Here is a 14,421-nt window from a genome sequence, read left to right as displayed (position 1 = left end):
TAGTTTTTAAAACCAAATCGAATAAAATTCAGGATAATATACATAATTAGTTATTAATAAAACAGTGTACAACTTTTGTTAAAATCTTTAAAAAAGTATAAAACATACAGAACATTCTACTTAAAATCCGAATTATCTTAGACTTTTAAAGTCAGGGCTGTTCATTATCTTCATCAGTCCACCATTGCTATAAGGAGATTAAAAGGTATTAAAACCCATTGGACTTATCCTGCCTCGGTTACTCTTCTTCATTTTTTGTATACAGGGTAACTGGGATTTCTCACTACGCTTCTTTGAGCTTTCCCCTGACCATTTGATTAATTTCTTTCAGGTAATAACCCAAAGCTTTAGCTATTTCTAGATATTCCATTCTTAGCACTAAATTGATTGCTTGGGCTCTCACTCTTGTGTTATATTTTATGAATATAGGTCGCAGAATCCGTTTTCTCACTTCAACATACCTGAGACAGTCAAGAAGAATGTGCATTATCTCACACTTAGACCCCATACCGCACTTGCAAAAACCATCTGGGTACATCATTTCTGCCGTGACTTTCTCCTCCACTCTCCAGGGGATGATGCCAATTCTGATTTTTAAAATATCCCACCTAAATCCATAGTTCGGGAGTGCTTCTAGGTATGGATATCCTATATCGGTTTCCCACACTTCTATCATGTTTTTTACCGATTTTTTGTTTCTTAAATAACCTAGGTCCTGTGACCTCGAGTACTCCCTTCCTTTTTGTCTTAGTGTCACTTTTGTAAAGACTGCTTCTAAGGGGTTTTGGGTTGTACCCACATCTAGGCAACAAATTGTCTCTTTTATCTTCTTTTTTGCCTCAGCTGCCCATCTTAGATTGCTATGTTGTATTTCCCCACTACACCAGCGGACTCAAGCAGCTGGTATCCACCCCCACCCACCTCGCCGGACACACACTCAATGCCATCTTCTCATCCAGCAAAGACATCGCCTTCAGCCACGCCACTGGACTCCACTGGACGGACCACAGCTGCGTCCACTTCACCTTCAGAAGAACGACGATCCACCACCACCAGCAACCGGTTGCTCGAGGAAGCTGGAACAAGATCACAGCCGACCAGCTCGCCGCTTCCCTGAGCCAACACCCCCCCGCCAGCTCAGCGAACCCCAGCCAGGCCGCCGACAACCTCACGAAGTGGATTAACAACTGCACGGACGAACTCGCCCCACTGAGGACCCCGCCTAGCAGACCCGGCAGCAAGAAGGCCCCATGGTTCACTGACGAACTCAAGAGCTCCAAGAAGAACTGCCGAGCCCTCGAGAAAGCCTGGAGAAGGGAACCAACACTGGACAACATGGCCGCCCTCAAGCTTGCCACCCGGAAGCACCACCAACTGATCCGCACCACTAAGAAAACTGCATTCAAGGACCGGCTAGACAACAACGCACACAATTGCAAGGAACTCTTCAACATCGTCAAAGAGCTCTCCAACCCCAACGCCGGAAACAACAACATCACCCCATCGCAAGACCTCTGCAACTCCCTCGCCTCCTACTTCCACAACAAGATCGCGGACATACACAACAGCTTCAGCACTCAACGGACGCACGCCACAACCGAACCACCGCCCCCCACCACCACCCTCCGCGCCTGGACTCCGATCAGCACCGAAGACACCATCCGCTTGATGAACTCCATCCACTGCAGATCTCCGACCGACCCCTGCCCTCACCACGTCTTCAACAAGGCCGACGCGGTCATCGCACCCCACCTGCGGGACATCATCAACACCTCCTTCGACACCGCCACCTTCCCGGAGAGCTGGAAGCACGCCGAACTCAGCGCCCTACTCAAGAAACCTACAGCGGACCCCACCGAACTCAAGAATTACCGCCCCATCTCGCTCCTCCCGTTCCCAGCCAAAGTCGTCGAGAAGTCCGTCAACAAGCAGCTGGCCGCCTTCCTCGAGACGAATGGATCCCTCGACCCCTCACAGTCTGGCTTCAGAGCCAACCACAGCACCGAGACCGCCCTCATCGCTGCCACCGATGACATCCGAGCCCTGATGGACAACGGAGAAACAGCGGCCCTCATCCTCCTAGACCTCTCCGCGGCATTCGACACTGTCTGCCACCGTACCCTAGTGCAGCGCCTCAGCAACGTCGGAATCCAGGAGAAGGCACTGGAATGGATCATCTCCTTCCTCGACGGAAGAACACAGAGAGTCCGTCTACCACCGTACAAGTCAGAGGCCACCGAAGTCATCTGCGGCGTCCCTCAAGGATCCTCGCTGAGCCCCACCCTCTTCAACGTCTACATGAGCCCCCTCGCGGCCATCGCACGCCAACACAACCTCAACATCATCTCCTACGCTGACGACACCCAGCTGATCCTCTCCCTGACCAACGACCCCGTCGCCGCCAGAGCCAACCTTCATGAAGGGATGAAAGACGTAGCCGAGTGGATGACGACCAGCCGCCTGAAACTGAACTCAGACAAGATGGAAGTCCTCATCCTGGGTTCCTCGCCCTCCGCCTGGGACGACTCCTGGTGGCCCCCCGCCCTGGGCAGCGCACCCAAACCGACAGACCACGCACGCAACCTGGGCTTCATCTTGGACTCCTCCCTCACCATGACCAGACAAGTCAACGCCATCTCCTCGTCATGCTTCAACATCCTGCGCATGCTACGGAAGATCTTCCGGTGGATCCCCACCGAGACCAGGAAGACGGTCACCCAGGCCCTCGTCACCAGCCGACTGGACTATGGCAACGCCCTCTACGCCGGAACTACCGCCAAGCTCCAGAAGAGACTCCAGCGGATCCAGAACGCCTCAGCCAGACTCATCCTCAACATCCCACGACACAGCCACATCTCCGGACATCTGAGAGACCTGCATTGGCTCCCCGTCAACAAAAGAATCACCTTCCGCCTCCTCACCCACGCACACAAAGCCCTACACGATCAAGGCCCTAGCTACCTCAACAACCGCATCAAGTTATACGCTCCCAAACGACATCTCCGATCAGCCAGCCACGCCCTCGCCGCTGTCCCCTGCATCCGAAGAACGACAACAGGAGGAAGGTCCTTCTCCTACCTGGCCGCCAAGATCTGGAACTCCCTACCGACCGACCTGCGCCTGACCCAAGACCACCTCTCCTTCAGGAAGAAGCTCAAGACCTGGCTATTCGAGCAGTAGCAGCAGTCCCCCCCCCTAGCGCCTTGAGACCCTCCGGGTAAGTAGTGCGCTATATAAATGCCTGTGATTGATTGATTGATTGACACCTTTTGCGCTTCCTGTAGAGATTGCCGTTTCCAAAATCTAGCCACAGCCATTCTGGTCTGGGGATTCCACCCTATCAGTCCTGTTTCGAGTCTAATTGCCTGTAGCATGCCTGACTTTGGCAAGGACAGTAGCGTTTTTACCGCTTTACCTTCCTCCCGATTCCAATCCCCTTTACCACTAAGGAATAGGACCTCTGCCCCATATAGTACTTGTGGGGGGACCATGGCTGAGAAAGCATCGGTTTATGTGACATGTCTCCGTAGGTTTTATTACATTTTTTCAAGCCACAAATAGAGGAAGAAGCTTTTGCATTTTGGTTTTCTACATGTTTGTTCCATTTTAAGGATGATTCGAACCATAGGCCCAGATATTTATATTCTTTTACTGTTTCTAATTTAGTTTTATCTAGATACCAGCAAAAGCTCTTTGGCTTTTTACCAAAGCACATAACCTTTGTTTTGTCCATATTTACTATTAGCAGTTTACTCTTGCAGTAATCGTTAAAAGCATTTAATTTCCTCTGTAGCCCCAGCTGTGTCTGCTTAGTAATAATGAGATCGTCTGCATACAGTAAGCATGCTACTTTCTTACCACTCATTCTGGGGCAAGCACTCTTCTCCACCTCCAATGTTACCGGCAAGTCTGCTAGAAAGATTGAAAAGAGTAGAGGAGCTAGCACGCAGCCCTGTCGAAGTCCATTGTCTATTGCTATTTTCCTTGTGAGAACAACAGTGACACAAGCAGCAGACTGGACTACGGTAATGCACTCTACGCAGGAATTCCAGCCAAACACCTACGACGCCTACAACGCATCCAAAACGCCTCCGCCCCAACTGATCGTCAATGTCCCCTGCCACAGCCACATCACCCCCCACCTGAGAAACCCACCTGAGAAACCTACACTGGCTCCCCATCGACAAGAGGATCACCTTCAAGCTCCTCACCCACACACACAAAGCACTCCACAATGCCAGACCAGCCCACCTGAATAGCAGACTAAGCTTCCACAACCCCACCCGCCAGCTCCGCTCTGCTGGCCTCACCCTCGCAACCGTCCCACGCATCCTATGAACGACCTCCAGTGGCAGATCCTTCTCCTACCTCTCCGCCAGGACCTGGAACACCCTACCCACCCACATACGGCAGACCCAAGACCTGCTCGCCTTCAGAAGACTCCTGAAGATCTGGCTCTTCGAACAGTAGCAGCACCCCACCTCCCCTCAGCGTCTTGAGACCCTCGCGGGTAAGTAGAGCGCTTTACAAGTTCTCTGATTTATTGATTGACTGATTGATTTCACTTTAAAGACAAGTGTGGCTACCCCACCCGCGTGCTTCTGCAGCTGCAGTTCATGCACACAGGAAATCCTCTCTAGAAGGACACTTCACAACTCATTAAGACAGCTAAGGCTCAGCCTGGCAGAGGCTGGGCATTCATGAGAGAGCAGCTGAGAGGCTGGATGTTGGCTCACCAAAAAGAAGGTTCTATAGCTTATTTTCTGTAATAGTTAGAACAAATCTAACAATCGCAAGTTGTTGGATATATTGTAACTCTTAATTTAAGTCCTTGAGTGACATTCCTAGCTCCCTCAATATTCATACTTCAATAACATATTCCCATCTCAGCCTATGGAGCTAGTATTCTACATTGAGGAAAATACAATTGACAGTTTCCCCCTCACCAGGGCTTATAAAGCATATTTTATAAATTCCCTGCTTATATTTACAAGGCACCCTACCCCTGGGGAACTGAGGGGAGACCTTAGGAGTGACATATATAAAAGACTTTGGAAGTACCTTTACATTTAAATCCAAAGTCAATATTGCATATACATTTAATGTAAAGGCAGTCTGAAAGCAGGGCTAACTTTAACATGACAACAAGCAGCACCGTAGAGCACACTTAGGTCATTTAATTCTACTGGGTCTCTAAACGTACATTCCTTATTCCTTATTATAGATGAGGGACTGTAATTATACCTAATGACCATGTCTCAGGGCACAATAAGAGTCAGAAAAGCAGCACATGGTAGTCAGAGTGGTCCCAAAAAGAGGGGAAACACTGCAAACAGATCCTGGTTTCCCACAAGGAGTTAACATGAAATGCATCAAGATTATGCAATAGGAGGAGGGCTAGTGGAAGATACCCCCTATAGTGCTAAGATCTTACAGCTTCTCTATGAGGATGACTGGTTCATCTTCAAGGGTTTGATAAGGTCTAGTACTGTTTGGCTGTGGGGGCTGTAATTTGTGAGAAACTATCTGATCATTTTTGCCTTACTGGATTTTAGTTGATCTTAGACGTTTTCTATTGTTGCCGAGTCCAAGATCAAGACATTGTCTGCGAGAGCAGAGAGTAAAGTTCCTATAATGTTGTGATTAACAGTACGTGTAAGGATTACCAGTGTAGGAATCTGTGTTCTGTGTGCATTACTGAAGCCTCTCTCAACAGAACGATGTATTGCCATGGATGATCCTATTTGCTACACCAATCCCCTTGAATGTGACCTAAATAGCCATAAGCACTCGAAAGACAAAGGTGAAACAGTTGTGTGTATAGTGGAGCAGTGATTGTCTGGTTGATGCATTCTGTATTCTCACTATTCTCAAATCTAGGTAGAGACCTGCTATCAAGTGAAGACTATTTCCAAAGTCCAGATGTGAAAGAATCTAGGTGATATTCCCCTGGAACATCTTTGAAAAAAGAGTTTGCATGGTTAAGAAGGCACTTCCTGTGTATCTATTCTTAATGAATGTGAACAAAGGAAAATAAGAGCAATATGTCAATGTCAATGTAAATGTCAGAAGTTCTTGTATAGCGCAGCTTATCACTGTGAGGTCTCAAGGCGCTTGCAGCATAAGAAACCAGAAAGAGAAGTGACAAGAGAGACAAGGAGCTTAAAGAACATGGGAGGTCCTACTTGGTAAAAGCAAGGGGCCTTATTTATGAAGGCCTTGCGCCACAGGTGCGTCACTTTTTCCCATGTTAAAAGTGACGCCCCGGCGGCGCAAGGCCTTTATAAATAAGGCCCCAGGTTTTCAGTGCTTTACGGAATTGCTGGTGTTCCACAATAGAAAGAAGGTGAGAGGGCAGTTTATTCCACAGTGACGGGACAAGGTAGGAAAAAGAGCGTTGGCCATACCTAGAGGAATGCACAGGGAGTTGAGCGGGTAAGGACTTATTACTAGACCTTAAGGGCCTTTTCGGGACATACCGTTTTTTTGAGGTAGCGGGCCCTTTGTTGTACAGCGCATTATGGGCCAGGCGCAAGATCTTAAATTGGCTTCTTTGCCGGATGGGAAGCCAATGCAACTTTGCCAAACACGGCGAAGAAGCAGTTCTAGGCAGCATGTCCAGCACTAGTCTGACTGCGGTATTCTGCAAAATTTGCAGCTTTACCAGTAGGTCCCCATTCAAGCCGTAGTACAGTGCGTTACCATAATCAAGATGACTAATGATAAGGCCCTGCACCAAAGGTTTTCTGGCCTCAATGGGGAGCCATCTGAAGATCTTTCTGAGGCGGAGCATTATGCCGTAGCAGGTACCCGTCACCCTGTCTACATGATTTTTCATAGACAGAGTGCTGTCAATTATAATTCCCAGGTTACGGACTGACGGCTTGGGGGTCGGGCATGCACCCAATTCAGCAGGCCACCACTCCCGAGTCAAGCACCTCTCTGCCTTGCCAAACAAGATAATTTCTGTCTTGCCCGCGTTTAGTTGGAGCTTGTTTCCCCACATCCAGCTGCTGATCTCGACCATGCAGTTTTTAAAACGGGTGCAGGTGTCAGTGGAATCTACACCGCACGTGATCAGCAGCTGGGTGTCATCCGCGTATGACACAGTTTCAAAGCCGAATGATTTGATGATTTTAGCCAAGGAGGTCAGGTACAGGTTGAAAAGCAACGGACTCAGGATCGACCCTTGAGGTACTCCTACAGTCACAAGGCGTCTACCGGAGACCAGGGAGTCGACTCGAACGGTGGTAAGGCGACCAGTCAGATAGTCCTCAATCCACCCCAGGTCCCCCCCTCTGACATCTATCTCCCACAGCCGTTGTTTCAAAATGCCGTGGGAAATGGTGTCAAAGGCCGCTGAGAGTTCCAGGAGGATGAGGACAGCCGAGTCGCCCCTATCCACCGCGAGTCTGATGTTATCCACTATCTCTACCACCAATAAACATTCCAAAGTGTCTTACTTCATCTGATGTGATTGGAGTCCCACCAACTTTGTTGGGGAGGTTATAATATGATGGGGAGTCTCTCAATTCTTTTAGGTTGAACTATTCAGATGAATGTTCAGCATTAAGTTCTTAATGGCACAGTGGTCATGGAGATAGCTGTGCAATTCGAACAGGTATGGCTGATGTACCTGGCACAGTGTTGTATGATCAATTCTAGGAAAATATTAAAGACACCTGGAAATCAATGCACAATGCAGTGGGAGAGAAGGTGCTTTGTCACAAAATCATCATTATCGCACATTATGTAAAGCATTGCACAACCTGCTCAAGACTTACCTGCTTCTAAACGGTACAGCCTAAAGAAAAAAACAAAGAGTTTCAGTTCAAACCCTACATTGACACCTGATATGCTCTGGAACAACAGCTATCTATGAAGGGAGAAATGCAAAAGCAAAGAGAATAGGTATTTGCATCCTAAAGAATTAAATGTAATTTGCCTGTTTGCTAGTCATTTTGTGTAAACGTAACATGGTGGTCAGGATGTGACATTTGTGCATTTCAGATTTTAAGACAGGGATGAGTTTTCCAGAGGACAAAGGTCTCATGTAAAGTAAGTTTCTAGGCCACACATCACATTTATATGGGATACACTTACCATTTATTTGTTTTAATATTCCTACAGATAAGAGAAAAGCAGACATTGGATTCCATTGCGAAGACAAATGAAAGCTCACCAACAGAGTTCTTGCTGCTGGGCCTGTCTGAGGACCCAGATGTGAAGATTGTACTCTTTGTGTTTTTCTCAGTGATGTACTTGGTGACTGCAGCTGGAAACATTAGCTTGGTTACAGCTTGTGTGTGTGATTCTCGCCTTCATACTCCTATGTACTTCTTTTTGGTAAACCTCTCCTTCTTGGACATCTGCTACTCATCAGTGACTGTCCCTAACATGTTGGTCCAACTCCTTACCACGAGGACTATCAGCTTTACTGGTTGTGCAGCTCAGATGTACACCTATCTGCTCCTGGGAAGTACAGAGTGTGTGCTCCTGGCAGTCATGGCATATGATCGCTATGTAGCCATCCTATTTCCTTTGCGTTACACAGTCATCATGAACTCGTCAGTGTGCATTACTTTGGCATCCTGCTGCTGGATAAGTGGCAGTGTGATGTCACTCCTGGACACCATTTGTACACTTCAGTTGCCTTTATGTGGATCCTATGTTATCAACCATTTTTTTTGTGAGGCCACAACTCTCATCAAGATGGCCTGTGTGGACACATTTGCTACAGAGATGGTGATATTTTCTGTTGGAATCTTTGCGCTGCTGCTGCCAAGCTTTTTCACCATGTTGTCCTATGTCCGCATCATTGCCACCATCCTGAGAATCCCCTCCTCCGCAGGTCGGCAAAAAGCCTTCTCCACTTGTGCCTCTCATCTCATTGTTGTTACTATATTCTATGGGACTGCCATCTTCATGTACATGAAACCTGTGTCCAAAGACTCTTCTAATCAGGATAAAATGATCTCTGTCTTTTACACCGTGACACCCCCAATGCTGAACCCCTTGATTTACAGCCTGAGAAACAAGGATGTGAAGATGGCTCTGAAGAAACTTGCACAGGGACACATTCATCATCAAGTATCTGTCTAATGCTTGAGGTTCATTCAAATATCACTCTGAAAAAACAGAGCAGTGAATGGGTAAGGGGCAAAATAGTGTGCTTATTTGAAAACATGTGTCATGAGCTACTGAAAAGCGTTTAAAAAACAAATATTATTGATAGGAAGGAAAACTAGGGGAGGATTTACTAAGTATCCATGCATTGAAGCACAGCAACCAAAGTTGCAGCACTGTGTCCAGGGAAAGGGAGAGCAAGGAACAGTGGATATCCAGTAAGATATGGCACTGATGATCTTTCACTGGTGCTGGCACCCTTTAGGGTGCCTTGTGATGATGCAAATGTCCTCTCACCAGAGTGCAAAGGTGCAAACATTATCTCAAGCATAGGTTTTTATGTTGAAGGGTACTCTACCAGTACAAAATAATATGCTCCAATTTAACAATGATTAACCATGTTCCACTTGGTATGTGTGGTATATGCACATTTTGTATACATAGGACAAAACTTTTCTCCAACATTACACCTACTTCAAGGAGACAACATGTTTTTTATATAAATATCTTAGTACTAATTTTAGTAGAGGGGGATTTGGATTGAAATTCCTGAATGGTTGTGTGAGAATTCACATGTCCCACCCATGAAAAACCCATGTGACAGACAGTATTGCAAAGCAGCTTCAAGCTTGATTTTTAGCAAAACAAGGCAATTGTCCTGCACAAAATGAGTTTTGTGCTGCAAAATAAATACTAATTTTTTATTTTGCACTGGTTTGCATCACGTCTGTGATGCAAACCTGGTGTAAAGTATAAGCAAATCTACCTCTCGGTATTTCCCTATTTATTAATAATACTAGTTTGCAGATAAGATGACCAGAGAGGTTTATACTGACTTTTATAGTAGTACAGCATCTCTCAAAATGAGCAATACATAAGTGTATGCTTTTCCAACTCCTATTGTTGTTGTAGTTTAGGAGTCCATCAGTACATTCCAAAGCTCCATGGGTAGTATCAAGGAACTTACACTTATAGATTAGACGTTCATGATCTTTCACAGCGTGCTAGTACTATAGTGAGGGGCTCATTCAAATCTCTGCAGTATGAATGATGCAGCAATATTGCTCACAGAAATGCTGATAAGGTAGAGTAGGGTCCTTTCTAGCTGCAGTGTTACATTAAGACCTACAACTCTTGGAATGAAGAATATCTATGAAAAACAGAGCTGGCCCACCTTTTTCCCAGTATTTCTCCTCATTCTGGCCACTTTTCCCCTTTTGTTATGCTCTTAGTAGACAACATGTGTCTGATATGAAACCTCAAGGTGCAGATGTTATCATAGCATTTGTAATTCCAATTTGTTTTCATCTGAATCTGGACTGGGACTAAACATGTCATTAATACGCAATGCGGTTACTACAGGTCTTTGAGTCAGTCACAGGTACCACAGCTTACAAACATGGAAAATTGATCACCTCCCAACGAGTTTGAGTACTGTTGTCTATTGCCCATGCACCTAATAGTGTATGCTCTTCAGACAGCCCAAATGCATTAAAAAATATGTCTTGTGAGCCTGTGCATGGATGAAAAATGGGGTTACATACCACACTCTGATATTTTCCTTAGCCCCCGCCCAGCCAAGATGATTTGCTGTTATAGAGTCAAAGTGGAGTCTTCTGGTCTTCGGTTTTGATAACTTGTGTCACATATGAACAATCCCATTCCAGGTTCTGGAGACAGAAGTCTTGTTAATGGGTCATGAGGAACAGGTCCAACTGGCTGATTAACTTGGGATGTTACTAATGTGATAAGCCTGAGCTTTTGATGGGATAACATTATATATTAAAGGGCAGAAGACTTCAGAAGTGACCTCATGTTACCTGAAGATGAGGATGATCAGGGGAATTTTTTGCCATTTAATGTTTTCTCACATGACGGCTTTGGTGACAGATGCTGGCAATCAGTCTAGATAGTATTGTGCCAGGGCTTGCTATATGGGTATGTTACTAAATCTACAAAGGTGCCTTAGCTTCAAGGGGCACAGAATAAATAGTTCAATGATCCATGCTATGTTCTGTGATTACAGCTCCAGCTCCAAGAAGACTGATGATGCATGCTTGTCTTTACAGGGTACCTAGATCCCCTATAGGATACAAATACAAAAGAACAAGCAATGCCTACATTTTGAGGAATAGCCAGGAAGCAAAATTTGTATAATGACATAATATGTGTTCTCGAGAGAAAACTGTTTCCAAAGTTAAATAGTAACTCAAGATAAAAAGCACAAATCAAGCATTACGCGGGACCTAAATTGGTCGTAGTTAAAACATATGATCTCCTTATATATGGAAGTACTTTACGTCAAGAGGGTTCTGATGAAGGCTAGCATTTAAAATCACATTTGACAAGGGTGCAAAACATGTTGAATAGTTAGCTCTTGTGAAGGATGATCATTTGTTTTCAGTGGAAGCTCTCATTAGTGTTAGCTAAACACATGATGATGTCACCATTTCATTGCTTATTACCTCATGGCTGCCTGTTGAATGCCTCTCCTGCATTTCATAAGTGTAATTTTTCAGCAAACACTGATAAGTTTGAACACTGATTAATTTTGTAAATTGCAAATTACTGATGAGCAAGGCTTCTGTGTTGCTATTCATCATTATGAAGGCAGCATCAGTACAGGAAAACATGGACATATTAAACAATTACAGCTTATAGAGAGTGTCTTATTAATCATGTATTGGTACAACACTGGAGACAGTGTTAAACGTCAATCACTTGGATGGATTAAAGCAGTAGGAAAAACACCCACACATGTGGGACCTCAAATTTGCTTTCCTGTTGGGACTGGACCCTTGCTGCCGTGAACGTGCTGTTGCCGTCCTGTGTGCTGCTCCTCCTGTAGTGCTGCACCTCGCCGGACCCGCTTTGCGGGTCCCCCTTCGCAGTGCTCGCTCTTCGTGGGAGTAGGCTTGAAGGAAGGGTCGGGTCCTGAAAGACTGTTGTGTGGTTTCTTGTGTAGTTTCAGGGCTGCGAGCGGTTGGTACAGGGACTCAATCTCCCAGGAGTCCCTGTCAGCCAGACCCGAGACACCTGGGCCGCCCTCCCTGATTGACATGCCCCCACCAACGCTGATAAAGACTGTGGATTTCCTAACCTCCGTGGGACCTCAAATTTGCTTTCCTGTTGGGACTGGACACTTGCTGCCGTGAACGTGCTGTTGCCGTCCTGTGTGCTGCTCCTCTTGTAGCGCTGCACCACGCCTGACCCACTTTGCGGGTCCCGCTTCGCTGTGCTCGCTTCGCTGTGCTCGCTCTTCGTGGGAGTAGGCTTGAAGGATGGGTCGGGTCCTGAAAGACTGTTGTGGGGTTTCTTGTGTAGTTTCAGGGCTGCGAGCAGTTGGTGCAGGGACTCAATCTCCCAGGAGTCCTTTTCAGCCAGACCCAAGACACCTGGGCCGCTCTCCCTGATTGACACTCCCCCACCAACGCTGATAAAGACTGTGGATTTCCTAACCTCCGTGGGACCTCAAATTTGCTTTCCTGTTGGGACTGGACCCTTGCTGCCGTGAACGTGCTGTTGCCGTCTTGTGTGCTGCTCCTCCTGTAGTGCTGCACCTCGCCGGACCCGCTTCGCGGGTCCCGCTTTGCTGTGCTCGCTCTTCGTGGGAGTAGGCTTGAAGGAGGGATCGGGTCCTGAAAGACTGTTGTGGGGTTTCTTTTGTAGTTTCAGGGCTGTGAGCGGTTGGTACAGGGACTCAATCTCCCTGGAGTCCCTGTCATCCAGACCCGAGACACCTGGGCTGCTCTCCCTGATTGACAAGCCCCCACTAACCAACTTCCCTATAACATCAAGCCTCGTTACCGCTGCGCGGGAGCGTCCCGAGTGAAGCCCGGGACAAGGGTGGGCCGTCTAAGGCCGTCCAAGGACGATTAAGGACGGGACGGTCCACCCCCCAAACATTTGCTCATATTCCCTTGTTGCGAGTTGAACATCTGCTGTAGAAAGTTTGTATTGTGCACATCCCACTGTGATCGCACATTTGCTTAGATTTCTGCATTCTATGTTATACTTTTAATCATGGCCTCCCATACGGGGAAAAGTAGTAACATTACTGTTAAAACCTCAAATGGGGTAGCTGCTGGCACGATTGACCAATTCTTTAAATGACGTTCTATCGTTTTAGAGAAAGAAATCGCTGATACAGAGAAGCGTCTTTCCCTGGATTTATTAACGGGAAAGCGCTCCTCTCTAAGACAAATAGGGCAAGCACCTTCTCTGGTTACCGCAAACTTAGTAGGAGGTGGGCCTCTGCCGACGGTCACAGGGGATGAGGATGATGAACTGATCTGCCTCAGTGGAGACGTTTCCCTCCAGAATTCTTCTGCAGGGACGGACACCACGGGTCTATCAAGTTCTCCAAAACTATCCATTGCCTCCTCCCCAATGACGGGTCAGTGTGGTCAATCAGACATTAAGGGAAAGAAAAGGAAGAGAAGGGGTTCACCCCAAATGAAATGTCAGGCTAAGCGATTAAACAACCCTATTCCAATAACCCTAGCACTCTCACAAACACTAGAGATTAATAACTCAGTTCCTCCTAGTAATCCCCCAGAGATGCCCCATGGTTCCAACTCAGAGGGTGAACTCCTATCTAAATTAGAGGTTATGGTTAGGTCTCTCCTACTTCCTCTATTGGAGAGAACGAGGAGGATTAGTGCAAAGTTAGACAAACTAGGTGAACAAATAGAAGGAAATACAGTTGCTCTGGCCGAAATAGCAAAAGCGCAGGCTAAAACTGTCACTGGAGGTCCCGCTGTGACTTGCACCCTGATCACAGAACAAACCTCAACTAGTACTTCAAATGTGAATACTGGCATTATAACTGGGGAAAAAAGTGGTTGGTAAATCCTCTAAAACACTGCTTACTAAAGGACAGTCCAGCCAACCAGTAAAGGGCCTTGCGAAACAAACGGAGACTGCAGTCACTAAAGAGAAAAGGGATGACGAGAAAAGGGAATCTTAGAATAATACCCCATCTATTAAAAATAGGATGGAGAAGGAGAATGGGGAACAGCCCCCACAGCGGTCTTCTAGATCTACGATCAGAAGAGTAGACTTACCACCTGAATCTGCCCCCTTTACCATCATTATGACAGGAGTACCTGAGTTAGCAGAAGGAGTGAGGGGAAACCATCATGCCCTAAGAAATAAAACAATCTATTGGTTAGAAAAATAGACCACTCCCTGCCCATGTAAATGGAGAAATCCTAACCGTGAGGGATGCTAATTGGGAGGGATCATGACCAAAAGATAGGAAGGGTGACGTAGTAATTGTAAATATGAAGGACC

The 14,421-nt window shown here is 46.5% G+C and overlaps 1 protein-coding gene across 1 annotated transcript; it reads left to right on the top strand.

Annotated features, from left to right (window-relative positions):
• The first annotated feature begins 8,154 nt into the window (after window positions 1-8,154).
• LOC147664137 (olfactory receptor 2D3-like) lies at window positions 8,155-9,102 on the top strand. The gene has a single exon (XM_086949956.1). It carries the CDS (start codon window positions 8,257-8,259, stop codon window positions 9,100-9,102), a length of 846 nt encoding a protein of 281 aa, XP_086806082.1. The 5' UTR covers window positions 8,155-8,256.
• Window positions 9,103-14,421: the final 5,319 nt, after the last annotated feature.

Source organism: Lissotriton vulgaris, unplaced genomic scaffold, assembly GCF_964263255.1.
Source record: "Lissotriton vulgaris unplaced genomic scaffold, aLisVul1.2 SCAFFOLD_1700, whole genome shotgun sequence".
NCBI lineage: Eukaryota > Metazoa > Chordata > Amphibia > Caudata > Salamandridae > Lissotriton > Lissotriton vulgaris.
This window is presented reverse-complemented; position numbering and strand designations above follow the sequence as displayed.

Bases quoted from the DNA above. Each gene is read 5' to 3' on its own strand.
- LOC147664137 (XM_086949956.1), top strand. From the start codon at position 8,257: ATGTACTTGGTGACTGCAGCTGGAAACATTAGCTTGGTTACAGCTTGT.